This window comes from Chlorocebus sabaeus, chromosome 9 (genome assembly GCF_047675955.1).
Source record: "Chlorocebus sabaeus isolate Y175 chromosome 9, mChlSab1.0.hap1, whole genome shotgun sequence".
Taxonomy (NCBI): domain Eukaryota; kingdom Metazoa; phylum Chordata; class Mammalia; order Primates; family Cercopithecidae; genus Chlorocebus; species Chlorocebus sabaeus.
In genome coordinates this window covers 106,385,951-106,402,251 of record NC_132912.1, presented here as the reverse complement: position 1 = coordinate 106,402,251, position 16,301 = coordinate 106,385,951, and the positions used below count along the sequence as shown (strand labels likewise).

Genomic DNA, 16,301 nt, shown 5'->3' with positions numbered 1-16,301 from the left:
ATCCTCCCATTAGCCCCTAGGTGGCACTGCGCACCCCCCACAAGCAGCAGATTTGAGCCCTGCTGAGCCTTAACGAAAAGCCAAGCTTCCTCGTGGAATCCCAGGGCACCTTCCCCACCACACCCTGCTCCTCACAGATGCAGTAGCCTCTCCCAATTTACAAGGCTCACCTGGCATTCTAGCCCCAAGTCACACTCCAGCCCCTGACTCCAGGGAGTCTTCCCTGATTGTCCCAGCACACCTTGAAGCCTCAGAGGCCTGCAATTACCCCTGAGGGAAGGGCCACACCTCCTGATGACTCCCCTAGTACCCAGGACACCAGGCCTCCCACACCCCAGCCTGCCCCCACATGTGCACACACACGCTGGCCCTCCTTCCCCAGTGCTCCGCGCACAGCACAGCCCTCAGGCTGGTACGAAATCACCTTTATTCACAATCACAGCGACCCGAGTGCACAAGGGAAGCAGCAGCCACCCCTGCACTGACAGAGGTAATGAGATGATGGCTTCCTCTCCCCAACCCTCAGCCTCTGGGATCCCTGGCTGGGGGGCCCGCTAGCCAGCCCCCGCTCCCTCCCACAAAAGGGGTCTCCCATGGTCAGTGACTGGGTAGTGGAGACCCATAGTGGGATGGTGACTTCCACAAAGGCCCAGCCTGAGGTCCTGGCACACCACCCCATGGCAGCCCTCACAGAAGAACTCCCGACAGTCACACAGAAAGCCTGCCCCTCTCTCCCCAAACAACCATTTTGCAGAAGTAGAAGCTGGGGCTCCAGGGGGCTACGACTCAGCCAGGGACACACAACTGGTTAGTGGCCAGGACTAAAACCCATGCCCTGCCTGCCACACAGAGGAGCAGTCTCTGATGGATGCAAAAAAACAAAAACAAAAAGCCATCTGAGGGGGCAGAGGGCTGGGAGGCTGGGAGAGCCCAGGCCAGGGCAGGCAGGGCTGAGAGGACCAACCTCAGCAGGTGGGGCGCTCCCTCCCCAGAACTTAGAATGAGAACCTGGAGGTGTGAGACGCAGCCCCTGCCTCCTCATCTTCCCTACGAACAGGCTCCCTGCCCTGCCATCACAAGGTCCCCCTGTCCTGTTCCTGGCCCACACTGGGAACACTAGCCCTCCTGGAAGTTTGATGTCCTTATGGACGGGGGACCTCCTGGGCCACCTGACGTACCTGAGTCAACCATGATCACCCAGCTCTGGCCCAGGAGGAAGGGTGCTCTATGGCTCTGGGTGACCACCAGCCCCACGGCACTAAGGAGAATCGGTTTGCCTCTCTGTAAAATGGACACTTTTTGCCAAAAGGCCTCCAAATTTAGCTCCTCCTCATGGAGTTCCAATTCATGATTGGCAGGGCTGGGTATGAGCTTTGTGGCTGGAGTCGGGGGACGATACTGAGTGATGACTGCCTCAGCCGTACCCTTTCCCAGGTACCCCATATACAAGGGCAGTATTTCTAGGGGCCCAGAGGATGGGAACTCACCTACAAACCAAAAAAAAAAAAAAAAAAAAAAAAAACCCAAACCACAAACCAAATAAATAAATTAATTAAAATGAGGAAAAGGGCTGGTCTTGGCCCAGGGAATGCACACCTCCCCACCTGGGGCCCTGGCCCATCCCAGGCCTGCCGCAGGCTCTATCAGCCCAGGCCCTGGACAGCACAAGATGTGGGGAAAAGGTCTGAGAGGGTAGCTGCAAACCTGTTCTCAGGGACCGTGGCAGAAGACCAACCCTTTTCCCCAGCCCATACCGAAGGGCTACCCCTGGGCAGCGGCATCCAGCGAGATGATTGGGGCAGGAAGGCTACAGCCAGGACAGGGTCCTCCCCTTCTCAGCCAGGGGCCCAAAACCTGGAGCCCTCTGCAGCCTGCCCATGTGCCCATTGGGCAGGGGGGAGAGACATGGCATGAGGCTGCAGCCTGCCCAGGACAGGAGGCATCCACCAGCCTCTCACCCCCAGCTGCCATGCCCACTGGGCAGGGAACGAGGAAAGAGAAAGTAGGCATAGGTCAGAGAGGGAGACAGCAGCTCAGGAGCGGCCTGCCCAGGGCGGTTGAGCAGGCTGTACACTCCTCAAGGGCAGTTGGCTGACGGGGCAAATGAGCCTAAAATTCAGTCCACACTGCACTAGCCAGGCCACATGCCCTGGCTCAGGGCTGCAGCTGCCCAGAGGAAGGTACAAGTTTTCTAATTCTCACAAAGGTGCCACATGGACTACAGACACCTCCTAGAAACCTGCCCCAGATGGGGACAGATTAGGGCAGGCTGAGATCCCAATTGCCCTCAGCATGCAGAGAAGAGCTGGGTGCAGAGAAGGGAGAGACAGGGAGAGGGCGGCCTCCTCTCCTCCCCTCCCTCTGCCTGGCGATTTGCCTCTGCCCCCTCCCTGCCTGATACCCCCCTCTCCCCAAACCTTCAAGGGCCTCAGTTTCCCATGTTTAATGGAGGAGGAAAAGTTTCCAAAATGAGGAAGAGAAGGGGCCCCACTGGCTTGTTCCTCAGCTGGGGCTGGGCTGAAGCCCGAGGAGATGGGTATGCGGGGTGGGCCACCGCAACGGGCTAGGAGCTGCGGTAGGTCTTGATGATGTCCTTGATGGGGCGGCGGCAGATGGGGCAGCAGGCGTGCAGAGCCTTCTTGAGGCGCAGGCCACAGGCGTAGCAGAGGCACATGTGGCCACATGTGTAGATGACCGTGTCCACCGCGTGTTCATAGCAAATGGTGCACTCATCGCTCCACTGGCCCAGACCTGGGGTCACTGGCGACTCAGGCAGGCTCACTGGCGAGTTGGGGGCTGTCCCTGAGGACAAGGGGGCACCAGTCAGGAGGAGACACGGCCCAACCTGGCACTGGATTCATGGGAAGAGCGCTCCCCGGCCTCGTGTCCCCCTCCATTTATCAGGATCTGCCTGTTCACCCTGACAACCCAACTTCCAGGGCACAAGGGAAGAGGCTGAGCTCTGAGCAGCCCCACTTCTGACCCACTCCACCCCCAGATGAGGGGAGAGTGGCTAGGAGGCAGTGAGAGAAAATACGGCAAGATGGAGAAAGGAAAGGGTCCCGAATCGTTTAAGGTAGGTCCCTCCTAAGCTACCCTTTGGCACTGCCGAGCTAGGGGACAGAAGGGGATGACCCCAGAAATCACCCCGCAACAAAGGTTCACTGAGCCCAGCTCTGGCTCCTCTCCACTCCCAGCCCAGACACAAAGGCCGCATCCTTGCCACAGTCCCACACAGTCACCATGGAACAGAGGAGCCAGCCTACTTACCGCCAGCAGAGCTACCCAGAGGGCCAGAGCTGCACGTGCTGAGCAAGGGGTCAGAGAGGCGGCTGCCCAGGGCACTGGGCGAGGTTGGCGTGGAGGCAGGGGAGCAGGGGAGTGATGGGATACCACGCTCAGCCAGGATGGTGGAGCCTGTGAAAGGGGAGGGAGGGAAGGACACGCTAGCTGCCTGTCCAGGCCAAACTGGAGAAAGCTCCGTCTCTCACAGTGGGTTCCCAGGCTTGACCACACAGACCAGCCACAGGGCCGAGAGCGGGATTTTGCAGGCTGGTGCAGGGGATCATTTGATATTACTGCCGTGGAATGTAGCTAATCAGCTAAAGACTTTGACCCCAGTCAGCATCCAGCCTGGCCTCTGTTCTCACCTATGAACTGGAGGGCCACATCCTGCTTGCTTCTTGCTAAAACAGCAGCTCCAAACTAGGCCCCTGCCTGGCACCTACCTCCGCTCCTCCCCATGTATGCTTTCTGCAAAGCTTCCTGGGCCGGAGCATGTACGTTACCATCTCCCCTGCCCCACAACCTCACCCTCCTGTTCAGAGCCCTGCACTCTTCACCACTGTCCCCAGATATCACCCACCTTTTCTGCATGGCACCTCTGCAATGCCTTTGCCTTCACCCTTTCCCACCTTGTTCTGATCATAGATTCTCTCCTCCCCTCCTTCCTCCTCTGCCACTCACTTCCTCTCCTTTTTTATATATATATATTTTTTCAGATGTAGTCTCGCTCTGTCACCAGGCTGGAGTGTAGTGGCATGACCTCAGCTCACCGCAATCTCCACCTCCCAGGTTCAAGGGATTCTCCTGCCTCAGCCTCCTGAATAGTTGGGATCACAGGCACATGCCACCATACCCAGCTAATTTTTTTGTATTTTTAGTAGAGACGGGGTTTCACCATGTTGGCCAAGATGGTCTCGATCTCCTCACCTCGTGATCTGCCCGCCTCAGCTCCCAAAGTGCTGGGATTGCAGGCGTGAGCCACCATGCCTGGCCTTCCTCTCCTTTTTAACAATCCATGCCTACCTCTTTCCCTCCTTCCTTCTTTCTTCCCTTCAACAAATCCTTACCGAGGACCTACCAGGCACCAGGCCCTGTGCAGACAGAAAGCTGGAAACAGCCCCTGCCTTCAAAGAGCTGGCTGTCCAGGAAGCCTCTGGGGGCTGTCCTCAAACTCCTTCCTCCAGGCCGCCCTGACTACCCCCAGACCACATTACTCCCTCAAGTACACACACACACGCACTACAGACATATGACTATACAACCACAAAGGCTGGGGTATTATTTGTTCTGTGTGCAGGACTCAAGTTTTGTTTCTCCAGTAAAACCATGAGCTTTATTATTTTTTGAGAGGGAGTCTTGCTCTGTCACCCAGGCTGGAGTGCAGTGGCGCCATCTCGGCTCACTGCAAGCTCCACCTCCTGGGTTCACACCATTCTCCTACCTCAGCCTCCTGAGTAGCTGGGATTACAGGTGCCCACCACCACGCCCGGCTAATTTTTTTTGTATTTTTAGTACAGATGGGGTTTCACCGTGTTAGCCAGGGTGGTCTCAATCTCCTGATCTCGTGATCCGCCCACCCTGGCCTCCCAAAGTGCTGAGATTACAGGTGTGAGCCATCGCACCCGGCCCATGAGCTTTCTTAGAACAGGAAATCTTACTCACTTGTGACTCTCCGACAAATCCTAACATAATGCCCTGCACACACCTAAGTGCCCAAAGAGATCTTTTTTATCTGTAGTTATTAATTCTAATTCATTTAGTGATATTATTATTTCTAAGGATATTCAATAGATGCCCACAGGGTTTCTCTTACTGTGTTGATATTTTTCCAAGTTAATTATCATCTCCCTCTATTTTTTTTTTTTTTTTTTTTTTTTTTTGAGACGGAGTCGCGCTCTGTGGCCCAGGCTGGAGTGCAGTGGCCGGATCTCAGCTCACTGCAAGCTCCGCCTCCTGGGTTTACGCCATTCTCCTGCCTCAGCCTCCTGAGTAGCTGGGACTACAGGCGCCCGCCACCTCGCCTGGCTAGTTTTTTGTATTTTTTTAGTAGAGACGGGGTTTCACCGGGTTAGCCAGGATGGTCTCGATCTCCTGACCTCGTGATCCGCCCGTCTCGGCCTCCCAAAGTGCTGGGATTACAGGCTTGAGCCACCGCGCCCGGCCTATCATCTCCTTCTTTCAGGAATTCACAACTCCTATTTACTTTTCTTGCCTTGTTGCATTGGCCAGCATTTTTAGAACATCTGTAAGCCATCTCTATTATATTCCTGACTTTCATAAGAATATTTCTAAAGTTTCACCAGTAAGCATGGAACTGGCTGTATGTTTTGTGATACACATGAGTGAAGGAAATAACCTTCTATTCTTAGTTTACTTAGGCTAGCCACAAAGCTAAGCATTCCTCTGTAAGGTTAATAATGACCCTTCATACATTGCCACTGGTTAGTTATTCCTTTGAAGTCAGTCAGGATCTTCAAACACCAATTTTTCTGGTTGAGATGCCCAATTTTCCAAACATATCAGGAGCACTCTGTTGAATGTCTATTGAATTCTGGGTGGTTCTTCTTCAACACCCACCCTGGCCTATCTCCCTCTTGAAAGAGAGAAATCTGGATTTTTTTTTAAGCCTCCCCTTTGCTCCAGTCTAGTAAACCTCTTTGGGCAACAGAAGCCTTACTGGAAAGCTGCTTAGCTATTATTAGATGGTGCTGAGGGAAGAAAGTACCTTACTCTTATGTAATTTCCTTGCCCTGAGGAATAGTATATCCTGGTCAGTGAAATCAGCTTGACTATTTCATTTTTTTATTTTTTATTTTTTTTTGCATTCCAGCCCAATTTCTTTTTATTCCATCTTGAATTCTCACCCAAGCCTGATTCATCTGCTTGCTTGCTTGCTTGCTTTATTTCTCTTTCTCTCTCTCTCTCTTTTGTTGAAACGGAATCTTACTGTTGCCCAAGCTGGAATGCAGTGGCGCCACCTCAGCTCACTGCAGCCTCCACCTCCCAGGTTCAAGCGATTCTCCTGCCTCAGCCTCCCAAGTAACTAGACATACAGGCATGCATCACCACCACCACACCCAGCTAAATTTTTTTGTATTTTAGTAGAAATGGGGATTTGCCACATTGGCCAGGATGGTCTCGAACTGCTGGCCTCAAGCAATCCATCCGCCTTGGCCTCTCAAAAGTGCTGGGATTACAGATGTGAGCCACCACGCCTGGCCTTTTCATTCCCTTTTTATTTATGTTTCACTCCATCTTCATTTGGTCTCCTTCCAGAGTTGGAAGTCCCCAATGTTTTTTATATGACTTTGCATGCTCTCACAAACCAACAGCATTACATAAACGTATGTGTATTCATTTATTCACATGTGCCTATACACAGTATGCCAACCTCATAGAGTAACTACCTCATGCTCACTCATCTACACACATTATCTTACCTATCAAGCCTCCTGGGCTGAGGCCTAGGCTAGGGGCTGTGAGGCCCAGGGGTCTCCAAACTTGGGTAAGCATACTTGCTAAAGAAAAACAATTCAGATGTCCAGAACCCGTCCAAGGTCTACAGAATTAAAATCTCTGGAGGTGGGGTCCAAGAATCTGCACTTTAATAGGTCCTCCAGGTGAGTGTAATGAAACCAGCTCAGTCTCACAGAGCTGGTTCAAAGACCAGCACTCGGAAAGCATGAATACCTGCTCACTCTGGGGTACAGAGGTACCAGGAGACACTTTGTGAAAAGATTTCTGGTCAAATTAGTATGTAAAAACTGTACACCAAAACCACCATCACCGTCTCCTTAATCAAACTTCATATTAAAGGCTCTGAGAAGTCTTGCAATAAAGAATCTTCCTCCCTTCTTTTCTTAACTCAATACACATCCCCCAGGCCTTTCAAACCCTGTGCCCCCCAGAAAAGGCAGGTCCAGAACTCTGCTGCCCCATTTTCCCCAAGGCTGCCTACTCAGGTATTCCCCAGAGTCCCCTAATCAGACACCACCCTGCACCACCTGACTACTGACATTCCAACCTCTTTTTCTCATTTGGACTCACGAACTTCCTTAAAGGTGAGGACCTTTATTTCCATTTTGGAGAAATGGTAACTAAGACTCAAAGAGTTAACTGCTGGGAGAAACCTTTTTTCCTTTTTTTTTTTTTTTTTTTTTTTTTTTTTTTTTTTTGATATGGAGTCTCGCTCTGTCTGGAGTGCAGTGGCCCCATCTCGGCTCACTGCAAGCTCCACCTCCTGGACTCACGCCATTCTCCTGCCTCAGCCTCCTGAGTAGCTGGGACTACAGGCGCCCGCCACCATGCCCGGCTAATTTTTTGTGTTTTTGGTAGAGACGTGGTTTCACCGTGTTAGCCAGGATGGTCTCGATCTCCTGACCTCGTGATCCGCCCGCCTCGGCCTCCCAAAGTGCTAGGATTACAGGCGTGAGCCACGGCGCCCGGCCTTTTCCTCTCATTTTTAAGTGGTCACTGGGTTGTGTGCTTCTGGATTGTTTATGTATCTGTGAGACTATGGGTTGATCCGATTCTGGGCATCAAACTCAATAATTCGCGCTTTTCCCAGTCTCACCCCCAGGTGAGTCTCCCAGGTGACATATACGGGCTACTGACTAGATGACCGAGTCCCGCCCAGAACTCACCTTAGGTGTCTGTGATTCCTTACCAACACCATCAGGAGCCTGGAGAAAGGGAAGCTCGCCCTTTGTCCCCTACCCGGATCGTCCCCGCCTCCAGGAAAGGCACATGCCCAGGCGCAGTTGCGGGCACTCACCGAGGATGCGGATCTGCGTGATGGTCCCGTGCAGGCCGAAAAGCATCCAGAGCGGCTGCGAGGCGTCCACGCACAGCTGCATGCCAGCGGCCGCGCCATTGTGGCTGAGGTGCAGCTCGCCGTCGGCGTTGACCACCAGGCCCAGGATGTCGCCGCTGTGCAGGGGCCCGGGCACGCGGCACACGGCCCAGAACTCCTTGCGGTCCACCAGGGCCTCAGGGCTGAAGGGCAGGTCGGCCGGCCGCAGCGTGCCGGGGTCGCACGTGGTGACGCCGAAGGACAGCGCGCCGGGCCTCGCGCCACCCGAGCGCGTGACCTTGACGAAGATGGTCTCGGCCACGCGCACGGGCCGGCTGGTGAAGACGAGCGCGCGCTCGTCGCGCCCGTGCTCCACGCGCGCCACCGTCTGCTCGTCGAGGATGCGGACGTGCGCGCCGGCGCGCAGGGCGTGGAACCGCAGGTCGCCGTCTAGCTGCGCGGGCAGCGCGCGACTGTGTTGCGAGTTGAGTGAGTTCTGCGGGATGGGGCAGCCGGCCGCCGGCGCGGCCTCGTCGCTGTCCGCGCCCGGCACGTTGAGGTCGCACAGGCTCACCGAGAGGCGCGCGTCGTCCGCCTCGCGCCGCAGCGACGGCCGCCGCAGGGCGGTGAAGGAGCGCGGCCGCAGGCAGTCTGGGAGCACCAGCTCGCTATCTGCGCGGGAGACACGGGGCGGTGTCACGCAGGACTCCCGGGAGGCAGCCCCGGCGCGCCCCGCTGCCCCTTCCCTACGCGCGCACCGTTACAATCCCGGATGGCTAATGCCGCACACGATACTTGTGACATAAATTAGCGAGCACAGTCAAGAAACTGCTCTTGCAGGACATCTGTTTAAACAGAGGAATAGGTGGGGGGAAGCCGAAACTTAAAACCATGTGGGTGCTTCCAAATACTCACAAGTGCTTGCTATATGCAAATGTGTACTTCCTCATTTTCTACAGTAAACGTGTACTCCTTATAATTTAAAATTTTCAAAAATTTAACTCCTGGGCTCCTTCCGTCTTATCCCTAGCACCTAGAACAGCGCCGAGCACTGCTGACAAACAGTAACCGTCGGTCTAAAGGGCACTGATGAAGGCCTAACATCCTGGGAAGCCAGGGAGCAACCACCCCCCAGCAAACACACACAGACACCCTCTTTGCGTACATTGTCTCATCTAACCTTAACAATTACCTTTTGAGGCTACCATTGCCATGTCAGGACACAGGCTGAGAGAAGTAGATCTATCCAAGATATCCTTTTGAAAGTGGCTTAATAGGGAATCAAACTCATCGTTCTTTTTAAAATCATACAAGTTGTACAAAATACAAAACGGTATTTTGTAGAAAATTCAGTTCAGCAAAAAGAAAAAATAATCGCCTGTAAGCCCACCACCCAGAGAAAAACATCTTTAATATTTGTATGCATGACCTTTCAGGCTTTTTAGAGGCTGTATTTTTGGGGGGTTTTTTTTGTGTGTGTGTTTATTTGGCGTTTTTTTCGTTTTTGTTTTTGTTTTTGTTTTTGAGACGGGGTCTTGCTCTGTGGCCCAGGCTGGAGTGCAGTGGAGATATCTCAGCTCACAGCAACCTCTGCCTCCCAGGCTCAAGCCATCCTCTCACCTCAGCCTCCCAAGTAGCTGGGATGCACCACCGCGCCCAGCTAATTTTGTATTTTTTAGGTAGAGATGGGATTTCGCCATGTTGCCCGGCTGGTCTCCACCTCCTAGGCTCAAGCGAGCCTCCTGCCTCAGTCTCCCAAAGTACTACAATTAGAAGTGTGAGCCACCACACCCAGCTGGTTACATTTTTAGTGCAAAAATTGTATCATGCTATATAAACATCACTTGTTTTTTACCTTTTATATGTACTACATCACTTTGAAAATGTGATGACATTGAAAATGTGAAGACCCATTTCCCCAGAAAAATGCACATTCTCACTAAATTCTGTAGATAATTTCTCGGCATTCATGAACTACATGAAGCCATCCATGGGCAAGGACTCCAGGCTAAGAACCCTTGGAGCTTTTTTCAAAAATTTAACTCCTGGGCTCCTTCTGTCTTATCCCCAGCACCTGAACACCTCTCCATGCCAATAACCGTTTCCAACACCATATTCTTCTAATGGCTGTGTTATGTTCTGCTTTATGGAGTCCTATAACTTGCAATAAAAGTAATGACCATGTTCCTTGAATTACCCCTGCAATTCATTCTTACAGCAGCCCGTGGAAGTGTTCCTGTTTTACAGATAAAGCTCAGCGGCGTTATGACAGCCACCATGTGGCAGATCCAGGATTGAAAAAAAGGTCTGTCCAATTCCCAATGCCGCATTCTTCACTTCCAGACTCTCCTTGTTTATTGAAGCCCTTCTGTGTGAGTCAATCTCTCCAAATTTGCCTGGTGCCACTGTAAGCCGCACCATGGACCCCGATCCCTTCCTTCAGGCCTTCTCTCTGAACCTCTCCCAGGAAGAATCTGTGCTGTCTCCTCAGGAACTGGGTTAAGGATGGCTGGGGTTCTCGGGTATGATAGCAAAGCTTGGGGGATTGCTCTAGTAGGGACAGCAGAGGCCAAAATTCAGCTCCAACTGAACGTAGACATGGTCACTAAACCTCCCTCTTTTCTTTCACCCTTTCCCTGCCCTTTCCAGGAACTGTGTTGTGTGGCCCCCAGAAAGCTCTGGGTGTGGGCCCTTCCCCCCAAGCCTCCCAAAGCTCTGGAGAAGCCTCCTGGGGCCTGGCTGATTGGGGTTTCCTGGAATCATGTTGTCGAGGAGGAGGGAGCCGGCCGGAAAATGTGATTATTCCAGGGAATTGACTCTGACAGTGATGGTGCAGAGAGGCTGGGGGGCTGCGGAGAGGCAAAGGCAGAGGCCAGGAGGGCCTGTGCAGGGGGAGGTGGGAAAGACAATGGGAGAGGCAGAGGCGAGGAGGGCCTGTGCAGGGGGGAGGTGGGAGACAAATGGTGCAGAGCTGGGGAAAGCCAGTGGGCTGACCTGAAGGCTGGGGAACAGCCCCTGCTCCCACACCCCTCCGGGATTCCAGGCACTGGCCCTTGGGAACTACAGAGGGTGGGAGACAGAGAGGGGAAGGGGCAGTAACAGCAGGGAGAAGAGGAATCAAGTCGCTCAGATATGTCCAGCCAGAGCTCCAGGAACACAGCTGTCACAGGGCCCACACCACCACCTCAGGACAATCAGTCCAGAGCTCCTGGGGCTTGGCAGACCCTCAGAACAAAGCTCTTCATGGGACTGCATGCAAGCTATCCTGGTCTCTCTGCCCCTTCAGGCGTGCCCTTCTACTTAAACATGCACACTACCAGGTGCTCACTAACTCCCAGGCAACCTGTTCCACTGTGGAGTTAATCTGTCTTTAAAGAGTATTTCCTTCTCTTAAACCAAAATCTACCTCCCTGTATTTAACCCACTACCTCCTGAGCTGCCTCTCAGCCCAGTACTGAAGATAATTCTCAGGGAATACTCAGACTTCCCACACACCTTCCCACCTCTTAGACAATGAACAGAACCAGACTCAGTACTCTAGATGTGCACCAACCAGCTCAAGGCACAGTGTGGCCATCACCTCCCTTGGTATATATGCTATACTTCTAATAATGCAACCTAAAAGTACATTAGGTTTTTCTCAGTAACCAACATTCATATACTAGTAGGCAGGACAAGAGCACAGTTAAGTGCAATGAATTTGAAGTCATCAGTCTAGGTTCAAATCCTGGCCCTGCCATTTCCTATAAGACAAGGCTACAAATAGCTGAACTTCTTGGGGCCTCTTCAGCAGTGAAATCAGCATCTACTGATTTACATAAAATCTGTACCTAATACTCCCCTTAGAAGAGATGCTGTGAGGATGAAAAGGAGTAAGGTACACAGGGCACCTAAATAGGACACCTGGCACAGTCATTAGGTTAATATAAGCCGTTGTTATTGGCATGTGAAATGCCACATGATTCAGAAGAAAGTGCATGGGCTTTGGGTGATCCAGGTCTGGATCAGGCCTTGGTTTAAATGTCTGACCCAGCACTTGGCTGATGGTTTTTGGGTAAACAACCTTCCTCCCAGCCTCAAATTGCTCACCTAGAGAATAGGGGTAATAATACCTGCCTTGAGTTGTTGTTGGAAAGCTCAGAGGTAAAGTGGGACCATCCCCAGCACCGAGAAGCTACCTGATAACTTCAGATATTAGTATTTGCTTGGCTTGAGCATAGTCTCAACTAAAAGTCAGGTACACCTGTCCTCAGACCAGGGGCTTTTTGAACCTTAATGCAGGACTTCACATCAGTCATGATGGGTACCCAGGAAATATTCATTGAATGAAATCACCAAAGACCAAGAAGCAGCAGCTAAAATGTAGAGGTGAGAGAATAAAGAAAGGAAGGAGAAACAGTGGAGGATGTACAAAGAGAAGAAGGGGGTAGGAAGAGGATCCCTTTAGCCTTGATTGAAATCTTGCTAGAGTTGGGAGGGGAGGGACGAAAGCTGCTGGGAAACAGCTAAAAACAGAACGAATCCCTAGGGCCAGTGCCCAGCCCAAGTCTGTCTTCTCTCTCTCTCCACCCCTCAGGGTCAGGAGCAGCTGCAGGCAGCCAGCAGCTCCAAAATAACCATCCCATCAGTGAGACCAGCTGTGTCGAGGCCCTGAAATAGATGAAACTCGAGACTCAGGAGCTGGTCAGAGCACCCTCCGCAGAAGGGACGGCAAAGGTCACAGTTGAGTGAGCCGATACCAAGTTAGAGGTCAGGGCAGTGTTTGGGGCCCCAAGCCATGGGAGAACACCATGGAACCAACCTCGGCCCAGGGCTGCACCACTTGATGGATAAGGCTTAGAAAAACCAGATGGGCAACCTGTCACCCCAAGCAGTGGGGTGGCCCCACATTCGGAAGCAACAAGTTACATAATCGGTGCCGGGACACGTGCCCACCTACTTTGGAGGTGTTTATGATGGGAACAGAGACAGCACAAGGCCACGAGGAGAAGCTGCTAAGCTGACTCCCCTTGCATGTCCCATCGTTCAGGAAAGAACCTGTCAGTCTTCAGCTCTTGCCTGTTCTAGTGGCCGGCAGTGGCTCTACCAACACCCTGAGCCAGAGCAGAAATAAGCAGGCACTGCCAGGGCAGGGAGGTCCCGGCCATGTGTTTCCTCTCCTCTAGGTGGTGCTGGGGGCCCTACTCACCGACCTACTGTGTGCCCAGCCCTGGGCAGGGAGATTGGGAGAGGGAGGAGCCAGGAGTCAGTGGAAAGGGCAAGGCCTAAGGGCAGGAATTTTTTTTTTTTTTTTTTTTTTTTTTTTTTTTTTGATACAGGGTCTTGCTCTGTTCCCCAGGCTGGAATGCAGTAGCAAGATCTAGGCTCACTGCATCCTCTGCCTCCCGGGTTCAAGCGAGTCTTGTGCCTCAGCCTCCCAAGTGGCTGGGACTACAGGTGCACACCACCACGCCTGGCTAATTTTTGTATTTTTTGTTAGGGACAGGGTTTCACTAGGTTTCCCAGGCTGGTTTCGAACTCCTCAGCTCAAGTGAACTGCTGGTCTCGGCCTCCCAAAGTGCTGAGATTACAGGCGTGAGCTACCATGCCTGCCCCGCAGTCAGGAAAATATTTGAATACAATTTAATTACCAGAGTCTTGGCATCTAGGATTAGACAGAAGCTTAGAGGAACTAAGGAACTAGGAAATCCATTTGCCCTGCCAATCTCTCAGCCTGGCTAGAAGCTAGAATGGCCCTAGGGTCAGGAAGTTTACCATCTCCCAAGGCTCCCTCCACCTTGGAATAACTATGACTTAGAAAAACTCTCCTGATGGGAATCCATCTGTGTCCCACATACCCTCCTTAGGGCTCCCTCTGAGTCTTCTCTCCTTTACAATAAACATCCCCTTTAGGGTCAAGATCCCCAGCTAAGGCTGAAGTCCCCTTCCTGTTTCAGAGTGGGCTAGGGAAGGTATTCTGGAAGACACAGGAGTTGACTTGACTTGGGCTGAAGCACAGGAGGGTTTGCAGGTGAGAAAACTGTTAGCAAACACCTGGTGAAGAGCAGGAGAGGGAGGGAGAGGGGACAGACTGAGGAGGGCCCCAGGGCCAGCTGTTGCCCAGAAAGCCACCCGGCCCTGCCATACGCTGCCAGCAGTGCAGGGTAACCAAGGTAGGACCTGGGTGTAGAGGACCTCAGGGCAGACCAGGGCCTCCTTTGAGGCAGAGCTTGCCGTCAGCCTGAGAGTCCCATTTGTTGACGTTCTCACATCCGGAGCACTGGCTAATCTGTAACCAAGGGTCAGCCTGCAGCCGCCCGGCTTGCTGGCGAGTATCTGCTGGCCCCTGTTTGGGAGGTGCTGCCAGCCCTTTACTGTCTCCACAAACATCCTCCTGCTGGTCCGCATCTGGCACGGGGCATGGGAGGGAGCCGGGGAGGGCGGGTGCCTGGCTTGGACAGGCAAGGGGGTTCTCCACCCATCTCAGCACCCACCTCCACCCTCTCCCTTTAAACCCAACCATGGGAAATTCAGGAGAAACAAACATGTTTTCTGGGGCTCACAGAGGGAAGGGCAGAACATCCTAGAATCACTCAGTCACAGACTTTAAGATTCAGAGAATCTTCAAGCCATGGGATCTCATAGATTTATAGAATCATTTGGTCTAGTGGATCTCAAACTTTTTTAAAAAGCAGTGGAATCCTTTTGTCCAAAAGAACCCAAAGCTCTAGCCAAAGTCTAGGAGGTGGGCAGAGCACCTGTCCCCTCCCCCTGTCCCCTCCCCCTCTCTCTGGCCTTCTCTGCAGCCTCCAAGACACCTCTGTGGAACCCCAGTGTTCTGAGGAACCCAGCTGGGGAACCACAGATCTTGTTCCAAGGAGCAATTTCGATTGCATGGTTTTCCTTTCAGCCTGATACAGGGACCTGGGTTCAAGGCTCCCTCTTCTAGTTGGAGAGCTGGTTTGAGGGGTTGGCTTTTTTTGGCGGGGGAGGGTGGTGTTTTTAAATTAGGTATTCCTTTTTAACCTAAAGACAAAAGCCCTTCTCATTTGTGTAAATGCCTTTCCACATCTCTGAGGTAAGTGGGGCGTGTATAATTATGTCCAAATTAATAGATGAGGAGGCTGAAGCACAGAGAAGCTGAGAACTGCCCAGAGATAGTGAGTGGCCAAGTCAAGCCTTGATTCAGTTGGTCTCCTGCATCTGAAATAAAGGCATTGTCCCCAATACTGCAAGGCCCCAGCTCCTCCCTCCACATACACCCCACCCTGAGGCCCCCACTCTCTCCAAGGCCCCCAGTACAATCTCTTGAGCCCAACAGATGCTAGGGGCAAACATGAGATTGCCTATTTTGTAAGTTAAAAACAGTCCAATACTGGCGATTACATGTGGTTCAACTTTATATATATTCATTGTGGTAGAAAACTAGAGTGCACAGGAACAACTGAACCAAACAAAGCTCTTGGAGCCTCCGGGGAACTACAAGGCAGGCAGACCCACCTTCCCCACTGAATCCGGCATCCTGGGCACTGCCCCTCTTCTGTGTACCAGAACTGCCGGGGCCCTGGTGGCCTATCTGTGCCCAACATGCACAGCTGATCCTTGATGCCTTGAACTCTCGTAAGCTCGACTCTGGAAGGCACAGGAGGGCCACTGTCTCCGCTCTTGTCGGGCATCCAGACTTAATAGGGAGATCAGATGGACTCACATCTAGAGAAGCTGGAAGGTAATGTAGCCCAAGCTCCTGGGTTCAAATCCCAGCTCCACCAACTGCCAGCTGTGTGACCTTGGGCAGGTTATCAGACCTCTCTGAGCCTCTGTTCCTTATCTACAAAATGGGCACAATAATACCTTCCTTTATATACAAAGAGGATATATGCTGTATCTTTAAAGAGCAGGATAATACATGACTCAGAGCTGCTTATACCACGTAGGTCTCCACGTGCCGATGGTCAGGAGGAGGAAGGGTCATTTTGAATGAGGGAGGTCTGGGAAAGCTTCCTGGCGGAGGGGAGGGTTTGGTGTGGGGCAGTGATATAGCTGGCAGAATTTGGGGTAAGCAGAAAGGAAGTGCCAGAAGAGCCTCTGAAGCAGAAGGAAGAGCAGGATTTTTCTTAATCAAAAAGAAATGAAAATCATCAAAGAGGAAGAAATCATGATCGGCAGCCTCAGCCGTTTCCCCCAGCCCAAGAGCTGGCTCCGGCTCCTTAAACTAATATTTGCCTCTTGGCCCCTGGCAGCCGCA

The 16,301-nt window shown here is 52.4% G+C and overlaps 1 protein-coding gene across 2 annotated transcripts in view; it reads right to left on the bottom strand.

Annotated features, from left to right (window-relative positions):
• Positions 1–410: 410 nt before the first annotated feature.
• The window catches only part of NEURL1 (neuralized E3 ubiquitin protein ligase 1), a 100,354-nt gene continuing 84,463 nt past the window's right edge, over positions 411–16,301 (bottom strand). For both annotated transcript variants that reach the window (XM_007964018.3, XM_007964019.3), the window contains exons 4-6: positions 8,060–8,749; positions 3,271–3,417; positions 411–2,802 (exon numbers count right to left, since the gene is read on the bottom strand). In XM_007964018.3, the coding sequence (XP_007962209.1) occupies positions 2,564–2,802; positions 3,271–3,417; positions 8,060–8,749 (1,076 nt within the window). In that variant the 3' untranslated portion in view covers positions 411–2,563. The remainder of the gene's footprint in view (positions 2,803–3,270; positions 3,418–8,059; positions 8,750–16,301) is intronic.